The sequence below is a fragment of the Adiantum capillus-veneris genome, chromosome 17 (genome assembly GCF_014529385.1).
Source record: "Adiantum capillus-veneris isolate H3 chromosome 17, ASM1452938v2, whole genome shotgun sequence".
Classification (NCBI taxonomy): Eukaryota; Viridiplantae; Streptophyta; class Polypodiopsida; order Polypodiales; family Pteridaceae; genus Adiantum; species Adiantum capillus-veneris.
This window is the reverse complement of record NC_140947.1, coordinates 34,899,378-34,913,332: the sequence shown is the minus strand read 5'-3', so window position 1 is coordinate 34,913,332 and position 13,955 is coordinate 34,899,378. Positions and strand designations below refer to the sequence as shown.

General features: G+C 48.3%; 1 protein-coding gene across 5 annotated transcripts in view; it reads right to left on the bottom strand.

The window, feature by feature from the left end:
• LOC147437050 (uncharacterized) overlaps window positions 1–13,955 on the bottom strand; it is a 31,374-nt gene that overhangs the window by 12,183 nt on the left and 5,236 nt on the right. For 4 of the 5 annotated variants that reach the window (XR_015184802.1, XM_086486462.1, XM_086486463.1 and 1 more), the window contains one exon: window positions 13,244–13,953. The exons of the other annotated variant lie outside the window; for it this stretch is intronic. Coding sequence is in view for 3 of the 4 variants with exons in the window: in XM_086486462.1 (XP_086342588.1) it covers window positions 13,469–13,945 (477 nt within the window). In the remaining variant the exon portion in view is untranslated. Of the gene's footprint in view, window positions 1–13,243; window positions 13,954–13,955 lie in introns of those variants that run through there. 5 annotated transcript variants of the gene reach the window in all.

Here is a 13,955-nt window from a genome sequence, read left to right as displayed (position 1 = left end):
TACATGTATCAGGACATGGCTCTGGTGGGTCCGGCAAAGGTGGCTGCTTTGATGCTGTGTAGAGAGATGTGGCATATCCTTCCCATGTGTCTGTGGAGGTGATGCTAGTGGTGGTGGATGCTCATGGAAAAGCTTCCATGCCTCGCACGAGCCTGACTCATAAATAGCTGATACAAATCCCGCTCTAGCTGAGATAGATAAGCCCTCTTCTTTCGTCACACTAGGCGGCAAAAGATAATCCGTGACTGTCTATGTGTGGCAATACCCATGAGCACCTCCCTCTGTAATCTGATCCTCATCTCTCTACACTCCTCATCATAGCAACTGTGCTCCCAAATCGTCTCTGTGTAGGCTGACTGTGGGGATATGCCCCTACTAATGCTGCATCATGGAGTATCTCTACACGGAATGTGTCTCCCTCGTGAAGGTATGCCGAGTGTGTATGGAGACCTCGCCTAATGGAGCTATGATGAAGTGAAACGTGAGAGTGAAAGACAAGATAGCATTGTCAACTGCTACTCCAACTGGTCTAGTACCCACTGTGAAATCTTGAAAGAAAGGAATGAGACTTGGCTGGGCCATAACATAATCCACTATACTAGCCCCATGTCGATGTGGAAAACATGTAAAACCTTCCGCCGCAGAAAATCTCTGTAGGCCATTCAAAATGGCCAATCCATGTGCAATCCCCATATCTACAAGTATCTGCCATACTCGGTGAGGTCCTCATCCTGTGATAGTCTGGATAGACCCATCTTCGTAACATCAAGCTCCCTAAGCATCTCCTCTGAAGTATCATAGAATACTGTCTGGTGATGGGCAATCCTAGCATTGAAATCTCCCAGTTTGATAATGTCATCGTCCTTGGAAAACTCCCATATGTCATCATCCAAAATAGCAAAAGGGGACTGCCCTCTAGGTGATGCATATACTGACGTACTAGGAGGGAATAACAAATAGCAATGTAGAGAGGTCCTCATCCAGTGATAGTCTGGATAGACCCATCTCTGTAACATCAAGCTCCCTAAGCATCTCCTGTGAAGTATCATAGAATACTGTCTGGTGATGGGCAGTCCTAGCATTGAAATCTCCCAGTTTGATAACATACTCAGTGAGGTCCTCATCCTGTGATAGTCTGGATAGACCCATCTCTGTAACATCAAGCTCCCTAAGCATCTCCTGTGAAGTATCATAGAATACTGTCTGGTGATGGGCAGTCCTAGCATTGAAATCTCCCAGTTTGATAACATACTCAGTGAGGTCCTCATCCTGTGATAGTCTGGATAGACCCATCTCTGTAACATCAAGCTCCCTAAGCATCTCCTGTGAAGTATCATAGAATACTGTCTGGTGATGGGCAGTCCTAGCATTGAAATCTCCCAGTTTGATAATGTCACCGTGCTTGGAAAACTCCCATATGTCATCATCCAAAATAGCAAAAGGGGATTTCTCTCTAGGTGATGCATATACTGACGTACTAGGAGGGAATAACAAATAGCAATGTAGAGATATCTATCTATCTCTGCCTTCAGCCTCACCCAGCCTGCTCATCCCTGCGTGCTATATGTATCAATGGCTGTAGCTCCTCTCTGAGACAGCTTTGATCTGGTCTCCTGTCTGCAAGCTGTCTCCCATCTATATCCGCTCACTTGTGGCATGGACTGCTTAGGAGCCTGATGTGTCTCATAGTAGAAAATGATGTCTCTCCCAGTAAAACTATCTTTGAAGGCACCTACATCAAGACGAAATGACCCGTTACAATTCTTGGCTGCCATCTTTAGTATGATCCCATAGGTCTTGCACCGTCATGCGGAGCGTCGCTCCAATATCACCACCATTCCATCTCGGTAAAAAGCAATCTTCCCTTTTTTCCTTGCCGTTCTAATATCCGGCATTACCTCTTGCATATGAGCAATCTGCGAGAGAGCGAGGTCATCTCCAAGAAAGATGCCCGTCTTCTTTAGAGCTGGTCTCTTCTTCAAGAAGTCCTTCGCTTCCATGGACGGGAAACAGAGGATGAGTGCCCTTTCCTTAGAGGTTCCCCCCTCGCTTCTACTTTTCTTATTGTCTGCTCTCCAAGCCCTCGTATGCATCAGCTCATTAATCCCCATCATAGTCATTAGTTCTTTCACCTCTTCACCTACATTATCTTGGTCTCTGAGGCCACATATCCTTACGTGTAAGGCACGCATATGTCTCCTTTGCTCCTCTTCTAGTTTCAAGTAATTGATGGTGGTGTGGGAGTCATTTCCTTGCCTTTTCTTTTCTTGGCGATCTCGATCCATTTCTCCGCCTCATCCGCTTTCTGTTGGGTCTTTGTAATAACATCCACCCACGAAGTCGTCATTTCTTTGTGCTGCTGCTCGTCTTTTTTGATGGCTTGCATTTGTTCTTTAATTATGTTGAGTTTCTCAATCACTGAGGGTTGAAATTCTCCCTCTTCGAGTGCACCTAGCTCCCTCTTAAGGAAATCTCCGCAATAATGTCGTCCTGGTTGTCCATTATGGCCATCAAGCTTATGCATTCCCGCATCTCAGTTTTCATGTCATTAATGAAAACTGAGATGCAGTTTTCATTAATGATCGCATCTTGCATTTCAACTGTTGTCCTCATGGTGCTACATTTAAGCTTCTCATTCTTAAGTTCCGCAATTATTGCATCCTGCATCTCACTTTCAGCCGCAAGTTTGTACATTTCAACTCATCATTTTTAAATCCATCAATGATTACATCTTGCATTTCAATTTTCAGCCGTAGGTTTGTACAAGCTTCTTTAATTTATCAGTCAATTGCCTGCTTATAACATTCACCGCATGTTTAGCATCTTTCTTTTACCTATTGATTGCTGTCGTGATTAGTGCCTCCACCTATACCCGTTCCATTTTGAAGGTTGTCCAATGTTAACCTATTCTGCTGTGTTGTAGAATGGGCCTGCATGGGCAGCAAGTTATAATTTTGGATTCAGCAGCAGGGCAGCATCCAGCTACTACCTATGCGTAAACAGCAACAGGAGCCACCGACGGTTTCAGCAATAGGGAAGCATCTAGCTACTACCTATGCGTAAACAGCAGCAGGAGCAAGAAATTCAATGTTGCACACCAGCTACCACTTGCACATCGAGAGTACCTTTAGCTAGGGCAGCAACCACCTGAGTAGACGTGCGTGCAGCCCTTGTCCACCCTGCTTACAGCGCGATTACCTTCAGCCGGGCCCTGGGGCAGCAACCACCTGCACGTAGCGCGAGTACAGTGCAGGATCACTCCACTGCAGAGAGAAAGGATCATGCCATTGCACACACACATACACACACACACACAGAGAGAGAGAGAGAGAGAGAGAGAGAGAGAGAGAGAGAGAGAGAGAGAGATTTGAACCAACCAACCCTTGGCAATGAAAATAGATAATCTACAATGGGGGCTAGCGGTTGCTTATAGAACCTCAACAAATTTCCCTACCCAGAGTTTGACAAATAAGTAAAATAAATGCCTAAAGCCAAAATAAATATTGAGATCACATTGGGCAGTTCACTTGAGATGCCTAAACTTTAACACGCTCTCTACAGCTCATAGTGGACATAAATAGTGAGACCAAGTCGATGAAGAAACTAGCATGGACACCCCAGTGGTGGTACCTTCCACCTCGATTATGCTACCCTCAACTTTTTACCTTAGAATAATGCCATCTTGAGCACTAGTTGCCTTGTAGAAAGTTGAAGTAAACACCACACTACGTCCAAGAATCCCCATGCGTGAACTGTGAACACATCACATCCAAACTTTACAGATAATGAACTTTGAAACACGTCTTGTCCATAATCCGATCAACAACAATGAAAGAGGAGGCGGGGGAGGCGGAGCGGCAGCGTCTGAGGGAGGAGGAGGTGGAGGACCTAAAGTGGACGGGGCCTCCTCAGGCGGGTCCTGCTGAAGGGGGTCAAAACGGTTCCTAATCGAAACCCAATGCTGCTGAGCTGCAGAATGTCGGCGGCCACCAGGGGGAGCAGTGGGGCAAGCCCGCCCCTACCAGCGGCGGCCAGGCACCTTCTGCCAACCGTCAGTTGTTTGATCGCTGGTCTCAGTCGAGGTACCGGCCTTTGCGTCCTGTGTAGCTGGCTGCTGGGCAGGCTCAGCCTTGGGAGGCTGCGCATACGCTGTAGGTCGAGGTCTCTTGTGAGGACAGGCCTTTGCCAAATGGCCCATCTGTCTGCAAATAAAACACTGATTTGGGAGGGCCGAATACTCCACCCTTTGACGGGACCAATCACCACTCACCCGGGGTAATAAGATGACTTCGGGAGAGTATGGATGTCCTTAACCAGAACACGTACTGTGGGTGTGTCGGCCGCCTTGGTAGCTACAGAGGCTGCCGTGCGAGGTGTGTCCAGGACAGTCCCAATCGCTGAGCCTATCATGGAAAGGAGCGGAAGGTACTCCCTCCTCAGACCGGGGAAGCAGACTGAGATGGACATGTCTGCTTCCTCGACAAGAACGTCAGTATAGCTGGGTCGAAACCATGGCGCCATTGTCAAAAGTGTGCTCGAACTGCTCGGATGGCTAGGAGACTCATTGCAATGACCTTGGACGCCATCTCGGGAGCTCAAACTCTATCTGGTAGTGGCCACGTCCGAGAAGCTAAACATCGAGGATCTTGCCCACCTCTGCGAGAAGGCGGGCCTGGAGGAGATCACGCACCTACCCTCTGCTGGGTATGGTGCTGAGAATCTTGTAGATAACAGAGGTGGCCTAGAGGCGCGCCACCTCTGCCTCTAAACTCGCTTGCTCTGTCTCGGCGAAAGAGCAAGTTGGATGGTGGGTTCTGTGGGGTGGGCGAGGGGGCTTCAGTGGAGTCCCTCTGTGGCGGACCCGGATCCTCCATCTGTGTCTCCTGTTGGGAAGACGAGCGAAGGCGAACGAGAGCGTTGAAGAAGAGGCTAAATGAGGCGAATGGCTGAGCCGCTGCCACTGGGAAACAACACCAAGGGCAAGCTCAAGTGAGCTAACTAGCAAGCAACAGAAAAAGGGGGGAGGGGGGGGAATGGACGCTCATCATCCGATTTGCGTAATTAGGTGCCAAGCTGCAAAACAAGGTTAGAGAAAGACATGACTGGCATGCCATTTTGCTGAGATTGCGCCAATCTTCTCTCCACCGTCCTAAGTAATGAGGTGGCATAAACCGCGCTTTGAGCTTGTCTTGGAAGTCGGTCCAATTGAAGCAAAGGGACACGCCTTCTTCGGCTTCCTCTAGGTGCGCGGTCAACTGTGTCTCTTGCCGTGTGTGATACCAATTAATGGCATCGCTGGCAAGATACATGGCTGCCGTCAAAATCTTGCTATTTCCTGTCTTCTTAGTTGTCGCAAAATAAGCATTAAATTGATGCGACCAAGAATGAATAACATTAGCATCCATCTTACTGTCATACTTACTAAACGTCAACTTCTCAGTGATGGGGTTGTTGAAATCCACTTCTCGACTTGTACTACTTGATAATTCAGCCACGTCCTTGAGTGGCTCGGACTTCGAGGTGAGTACCTGTAGGACGAACTCTTGCATGCGTTGGTCTCCCTGTGCCTCACGTTCTAATTCCAAGGCCGCTCGTTTGTCTTTGGCCACTATGTGTTGGGCTTTGCGTGCTTGCTCATGTCACGTGACACATCCAATCCTATGAGTCCGTGGACAAGCTACAGCACGACAAGGGTTCCGTCAGTCTAGTCAGTCTAGATTAGCAAGTGTTCTGGAACTTTTTGTGAGTTCGCAGACCGTGCATGCCCAGGCACTTAGTGTAGATTCATATCCTCTGGTTGCACACAGCATGATCATAAGCATTCCCATCAGAATCCATCAAAATCCTTCAAGGGAATTTTCCAGTGCATTTAGCCTATTTTCCCTATTTTTGAAAATTTTCACTTATTAATTTAAGTGACTTTTGTTGGGAATTGAGTAGGGAAAATTGGGTAAGATAATATGTAAGCAAACCAAGGCTAGCACTAATTGGTAGAAGAGCAAGGAGAACACATGCCACAGGCAGCAGGTGCCCCCCCTCTCTCTCAGCAAGACTCCCCCCCTCGGTGGCGTTTTCCCTCCAAGCAAGAACCCTCAGCACCTAGCGTTTTTCAACAAGATCCTCATCGCCATAGGCTCCTATCCCCTAGCGTTTTCCATCCATAGCCTCATCGCCACAGGTCCCCCCTTTGCTGGCGTTTTTCAGCAGACCATATCGCCCACTTCCCTGGCATTTTCAGCAATGCATAGCAGCAGAAAATCAGCGACTAAAGCCTCAAGAATTTAGCCATTCCGAACAAGCTAGATCAGCGTTTTTTTGGAGAACTTTCAAGGCTGCATTCAGCGTTTTCAAAGCTGCAAATCAGCGTTTTTATGCTACCAAGGGCTGCGTGTTTGCATCAGCAACTTTCAGCCTCATTGGCGTTTTTGGACAGTCATACCGTAGTCATCGGGATTCTTAGTTTTCAACCATAGACTAGGTTCGTCGATGCCATAGCCTAGACTTGCATCAGTCTCATGCATCCACTTTGTGCAATCAATAGTAGACCACTCTCGCCAACGAGAGTGGGGCCTTCGGAGGAGGGTTTTACACTATCTCTGGTGTCGTATTCTCTTCTCTCTCTATCTCTCAGTCTCATACACTTTCTCGCACTGTGTCCATTCACTTTGTGTGTCCATTGCACTCTCGCATTAAGTACGGAAGGCTCTCCCTTCCATAAGAAAAAGGAACCTTGAGCACAGTTCAGAGCACTCATCTTGAGCAAAGTTCAAACATTCATTCCGTTGCACCTTACAGCTCACACTCAAGCTCAATAGCTGCCTTTCTTTCTTTGGCCGCCAAGCTCGCTTGCTTACGCTCACGCTCCAAGGCTACCCTTCTTTCTTTGGTCGCCAAGCGCGCTTGCTCACGCTCACGCTCCAAGGCTGCCGTCCTTTCTTCGGCCACCAAGCACGCTTGCTCACACTTACGCTCCAGGCTGCCTTTCTTTCCTCGGCCGCCAAGCGTGCTTGCTCACACTCGCGCTCCAAGGTTGCTTTTCTTTCTTCACGGTGGTCACGATCCAAGGCGGCTCTTGCTGTAGCATCGTTCCATCATCGACTTGACCAAAGTCTCCTTAGGATTTGGTACAATCTTTGGTACAATCCGTGGCGTAGATGGGTAAGGGGGAGGGTCGAAAAATCCACCTGGTGGGGAATATTCTTCGTCACCACCCTCATGCTCATCACCTTCACGCAAAGTATCCATTCCGCTTCAGGTGATGACCATACACTAAGATCTGGAGTACTTACGTTCGTGAGGAACTTGGGTTCTTGAGGTTCTTGAGGTTCTTGGGTTCTTGAGGTTCTTAAGTTCTTGAGGTTCTAGAGTTCTTCATGTTCTTGAGTTGTTTAGCTTGCAATCGGTGTTAGAGAAGGCTTTTCTCTTGCCCGAGCTCAACTCTTCCCTGCGGGAGCACCCCTTGGCAGCCTTGCGTTCACACCAAGGTTGTTTTTTCCCACCTCACGTCGATTGGCCGGCCGCTAAGTGCACAGTCCGCTCTTAATGAGTGAAAAGAGGAACAAGGGGAGGCCGGACAAGCCCTTCTTTCTTGGGTTACCTATCACTCTTCAAAAATACGATTAGGAATCGACAAGCCGAAGTGGACTTGGGTTACTGCGACTGCAACAAGCAAAAAATTTTATGTGCTTTTTTTCCTTGAGTGATACAGAACACTGCCAAAGCTCTGATACCAATGTAAGGTGCAACGGAAGTGAATGTTGACTTTGCTCAAGATGAGTGCTCCGAACTGTGCTCAAGGGTTCCTTTTACTTACAGAAGGGATAGCCTTTCGTTCCTTTAGTGAGAGAGAATGTAATGATCACAAATAAGGTGAATGCTACTGTGAATGAAGGTGCTGAAGCTTGAGAGAGAGAGAGAGAGAGAGAGAGAGAGAGAGAGAGAGAGAGAGAGATTCTTGCCAAGGCTTTGAGTTTGAGGATTTAGCCACTTCTAGAGAGCATCATACATGGGACTCAGACAGGTTTTGTCAAGGAGCGTAGTATCCTTCACAACATCTTTACTTTTTGGGAGGCTTCTGCCCTCGCGCGGCTCCATGGTGAGGATTTGGTGATTCTTCTTCTTGATTTTGAGAAGGCCTACGACAGAGTTGACTGGGACTTTTTGGAGGGCACTCTACACAGGATGGGCTTCTCAGATGCTTGGATCAAAGGGGTGTCATCTTTGTACAGACGGGCACACAGTCATGTGCTGTTGTCAGGAGGTAGAGGTGATCGTTTCATGCTCACACGTTTGGTCAGATAGGGCTGCCCTCTTGCCCCCTTTCTCTTTCTGTTCCATGCTGAGGCGATGAGCAGGTTTTTGGTTTCACAGCAGGTTGGTTTACGTGGCTTAGCACTCCCTATTCGGGGAGATGAGCTACTGGACGCTGAGTTTGCAGACAACTCAGCCTTGTACTTGGATGGCCAGGAGGCCAACCTACACAGGTGGGAGCAGGCTCTTGAGACTTTCTGTTGTGCATCTGGCGAACTGATCAACTGGAGAAAGACAGTGGCTTTGGTAGTGCTTCTACACCCGATTGGATGCTAGGTGAGGGTTTTGGGTGGATTCCCCCAGGGACTGCAATTCGGTACTTGGGCTGTCAGGTTGGTTTGGACTTGTCTTCCGAGCAGCAGATTGTTCCTCTCCTCCTGTCTATCAAGAGGAAGTTGTTACATTGGAGCTCTGCACGTCTTTCTTTGGTACGCAGAGTTGTAGTGGCCAACCAGGTGTTGTTGGCTACTATGTGGTACATCACTTCTTGTTGGATCTTCTCGAGTTCTTGTATCAGGTAGAGAGGCTGATTAGGAACTTCCTTTGGTCAAGGCGTCACACTCAGATAGCCCAGGTCAAAGTGGCATGGCAGGTCATCACTCTTCCTTGCTCTCAGGGAGGGTTGGGGATTATAGACACAACACAGTAGAGCAGAGCCCTTCTTGGGAAGTTCATCGTCAAAGGACTTCTTCTAGGTGAGGAGCCCTGGAAGGAGTTTTTGCTTCAGCGGCTCAGTGCTAGGGTGCCTTAGGCTGGAGGCCCCTGGCGACCCTCGACTAGATGGCCACATGTTTCCTGGGGTCCCATGACAGAGGGTCCAGCATGCTCTTTAGGTGACTGGTTACAGTTTTCAGGCTTGTCAGAGGAGCTCCAGGGCTTACAGCTACAGGGCATGAGAGGGTGCAGAGCATGTGTCAGGAGATCTGAGAGGCAGTACCAGTTGAGTGGCTCACACCTCTCGAGTTAGCAACGCCCAGATAGATGGGAGCCTTCACGTGACTGGAGGTTCTCATCTCAGTTTGGGCTTGCTCAGAGACTATACCCTCTCTGTTTTTCGAGCTGCAGGGTGAGGGACGTTTACACAGAGTGGCAGTTGAGGCTCCACAGGTATCAGAGTGTTGTTTTCAGAGGATCCGAGTGGTGGGCATCTGTGGGAGGACTTGTGTCATAGATCCTGACCCAGCAGCTCTTGCGATTGGCCACTGGAGATTGTGGGTTTGGGAGAGCTGTCCACTGGCACGAGTACAGTGGGATCCTGGAGAGTGGCTTTGGAGGGACCCTTTCTCCTCAGTAGACCATCCAGGTGTCCCTTTCTTTCAGTACACCGTTCGACTGGGACGTCACATACTGGCAGCACACAGAGAGGCTCGTCCTGCTGCAGCACCTCATTGGCAGGAGGAGGGTCTCACAACAGATTTCTTGGCAGCCTTTTTGGGAGAGGTTGTGTGACTCCAGACAGCCGAGGCAAGTCACTTTGTTCCAGTGGCTAGTTGCACACCGAGCTACAACAGTTGGGAGTTTGCTTGTACATAGTGGTCTCTCGGCCGCATGTGTACCTTGTGACCATCTTGTGGAGAGTCAGCGTCACTGTCTTTGGGATTGTCCTTTGGCACAGCAGGTGTGGCTTCATTTTCTTCGATTGATGCCAGCTCTCTCCACAGCTAGGCAGTACACTTGGGAGGCAGCTGCTTGGTCTACTCTCACGGGTCAGCACTTCAGTTTGAGCTATCCTCCACCAACAAGATGATAGTGATGCACGAGGGTCGACCTATACTCCAGCCTGCTACAGAGCTTACTCCACAGAAGTGGTGCAGTGCGAGAGAGAAGTGTTGGCAGCTCATCAACGGCCTGACACTCTGGTTCATATGGGCCCGTTGCATCCGCATCTTTGAGGCTCCCCCTGTACCACCAGCAGAGCCTGTTCGGGATCTTTGGCTAGAGCTGATCCATATTCTCAGAGGACAGTTCGAGAGACTGCAGGGCAGCTCCGACCGCATGTGGGAGCGCCGAGAGGCTTTACTTCGACTCTGGCGTCCTGGGCCTTTCTTCATCACGGTCCAGGGTGTGCTCAAATGGCACTACCATCCACCTGTGTGGCTTTTCCCTCCTCCCATTTCTTGATTTAGCCTCATTGTACATATGTTGTTTTTTTTTTCATTGGGAGAGTCTCCCCATCATGAGTGTTGTTGCCCTCTCTGGAAGAGGTGGTTGTAGTTTCATTAACTAATAGAAGAATCTTTTTCTCGGAAAAAAGAAAAGAATACGACACCAGACGGTTCTCAAACCCTCCTCCAAGGGCCCCCCTCTCTATGGTGAGAGAGGTCTATGCTATTGATTGCACAAATCTGGTACAATGGTCTAGATGCAATCGACTTGCCGACAATGATGACGACGACGAGGGGCTGAAATCTGAAAATGCTAGGGGCTGAAATCTAAAAGCTGCAAAACGTCGACATTCAGTTGATCTTTGACATTGTGTCGACGACGATGCGTTGAATACACAGATGCTGAAATCTGCGGACAGCGGATTGAATCTGAAAACGCTAGCTGACTCGACGGTACGGCGAGGATCTGTTGCGGGGGTAGGTTAGATCTGCGAGGCTAAGGGCTGAATATGTGGTGTCTAAGTGCTGAAAATTGGAAACGTTGATGTGCTTGGGCTGATTTGACACCGGGATCTGCAAACTGAAAACGCCAAGCTGATCTGTAGCAAAAAAGCTAGGTTGTTCTGCTTCTGTTGGTTGAAGACGCTAGGTCTACTGCCGGTCTTGCTGAGAAGGTGCACTATATGTTGCTAGAACTTTTGCTGCCTCTTCTTCCAGAAAGTGCTAGCGCTAGGTTTTTTATATAGTGACTTAGCAAATTTGCCCTACCCAGTTTTCCAACAAAAGTCACTTATTAAATAAGTGAAAATGAGTAAATTGGGAAAATGGGCTCTATGCACTGTAAAATGCTCATGATGGGTACTGAATGTCATGCTGTGTGCAACCAGAGGATATGCAAGTACTCTAAGTGCCTGGACATGCAGGGCTTGCTCACAAAGGTGCGAGAACACTTCCTAAGCTGACCTGAACCCTAGATCTGAAGTAGCTCGTCGACATGCACATAGGGTTAGATATGCACATGACATATTTCTAGGTCGTGCGGGCATAGAGGATGGGTCGAGCAAGGCTGGTTAAACCCTAAATAGGGTGGGAGGGGGTCGCCACTTGGAGTGCAGTTCAGCCCCATCCAGGGGCGCCATCTCACGGGCACCCTCGGGGGCAGCCCCCTTGTGCGCGCCTCCCCATAGTTGGGGGGGCTGGGGGCAGCCTAGCGTTTTTGGGCAGCCCCCACCCCGACGTTTTTGGAGGGGTTCGCCACCACCCAGTAGGGTGGCAGCCCTGCGTTTTTTGGGTTGCACCCCATGGCAGCCACATAGAGATCACGATGCATTTGTTCTTCTCATGCGGATGCCTAGCACCTCCATTTTGATGCGAGCATAGGAGAGGATCGGATCCGTGTACGTTAGGGGATTCTCCTTCTCCTTCATCTTGGAATACTTGGCTTGATGTAGATGGTTGAGAGCTATGTATGGCTCCCCGGGTGTCTTCATCATCTTTCTCTATGCGAGGGAGTCTGCTGGAAATAGAGGTTGACATTCGGAATCAACCGGTTGATGATGAGAGGTCAAGAACAGCAAAAACAGTCCCAAAACGCTTGCTGATGCCAAAAATGCGGGTTCAGACAACAAGATGAAAACACCAAGAATGCGCTCCCAAACACTGTGGGAGGGTTATACTCCAGGCCTAGAGATAGAAACCACCAAAATAACCCCGAACCGGCTCGTTGATGCGAGAAACACAGAAACCGTAGCTCCGGACAGCAAGCTGAAAATGGTGAGAACTCTCCCAAATGATGTGAGAGTACTCTGGTTGAAGCTAGGGAGTAGAAGACACCAAAACAGCCCCAAACCGGCTTGTTGACGTAAGAAAAACGCAAGCACACCAAAGGTCCGGACAGCAGGCTGAAAATGGTCTGAAAGTGCTCCCAAATGACGTGGGAGTACTTTGGTTGAAGCTAGAGGGTGAAAAACACCAAAATAGCTCCGAATTGGCTTGTCGACGTAAAAAAAGCAAGCGCACAGTCCGGGACAGCAAGCTAATCTTGAAAATACTCCAAATTGTCTTGGGCGTTGGTTGGTTGATGAGTAGGGGTTGGAAACAACCCCAAAACGGCTTGCCGACCTGAAAAACATAGAAAAACATAAGTCCGAACAACAAGCGTTTACCTCTCGGAAAGCGCTGGTTGTTGCTCTCTAGGATCAGCCAAAACCAAGCCGATGGTTCTCCTGTACCAAGGCTCTGATACCATGTCAAAAGTGGCAGCGGAATGTGTGGTGATGACGACAAAACACAGGCTAAACTGAGCACACAAGAGGGAACCCTTGAGGTAGGGCGATGAGATGAGATTGAGAGAGACTGCCACTTGGGCATGCAAGAGAGAGGGAAGGCCAAGGGCACACACGCCAAGAGAGAGGAGAGAGCAAGGTGGACCATATGTGTTGTACGGCACGTGGAAGTACGTACTGTACGTATGGGTAAATTTTTTATGTACGCAAAAATATGTGGCATTGGTAAATAAGAGTAGAAACCCCAGAAATAACTATTAGTTTCAGAGACGAAGCTAAAGTTTTTGTCAATTGGATGTTTCACAACTTTGAATATGTCTAAACTCTATACACAACAGCTAGAGACTCATGAATCACATACCTGACATGTGATATGAGCCAAAGAGCACTGAGCTTTTACCTGTGTACCTTAAATAATAAATAGGCTTAAAGATTCATGAGTCATCACTTTTAAACTCCTATCATGACATCAAAAAATCAAGACAATTTTGAGTTAACTTTTAAGACAACTTGACAGTCACAAGACAATGAAAAATAGGGCATACAAGTAACAATAGTAAATACGCAACAAACTAATGTGAAATGTCAAGTCTAGTGTCTGAGAGTCTCTACTAACAACAGCTATGAGGCTATGAGCTGTCGACTACAAGTTACAAATCACAAATGTAAAATCAAGAGTCAAGGTAGTTCCTTATAGAGCATCAGCATACATAAAATAAAAATAACTAGTTGGTTGTTGCCAACTAAAATGTCTAGTGGATGGTGACCTCAAAACTCATCATCAGAGGCAGAGGACGAAGGCAAGGTAGTCTGCCTCGGCACATGCACTTCACTGTCCTCTTCATCCTCCTCTTCTTCCACGATCTGCACTCTCTTTCTACTACCAGATGGCTGCCCCATTGTCCTTGTCTGAGACTCAAAAATGTCCTCTCCGAGAAGAGCATCTTGCAAGGCATCTTCTGTCTGCTGGGGCCCTTTAACATTGGCTGCCGCTGATTGTTCTGGAAAGTTCTCAGCAATTAGCTTATCCTTCACAGCTTGGGGTACTTTCTTGCATGCACTACAATTGTTCGTGCAATTAATCCCTATCAAATGCCTCACAACTCGCGTGATTGTACTTGTGAGCGAGAAATTACAATACTTGCATGACCATTCGCGGCAATCGGAACCCTTTTGAGTTGGAGTGTTGACGACACGGATGATATTTGTGTGTTCCTTCCAGTAGGGATTGGTCGGCTTCGGCATTCTTGCTCCT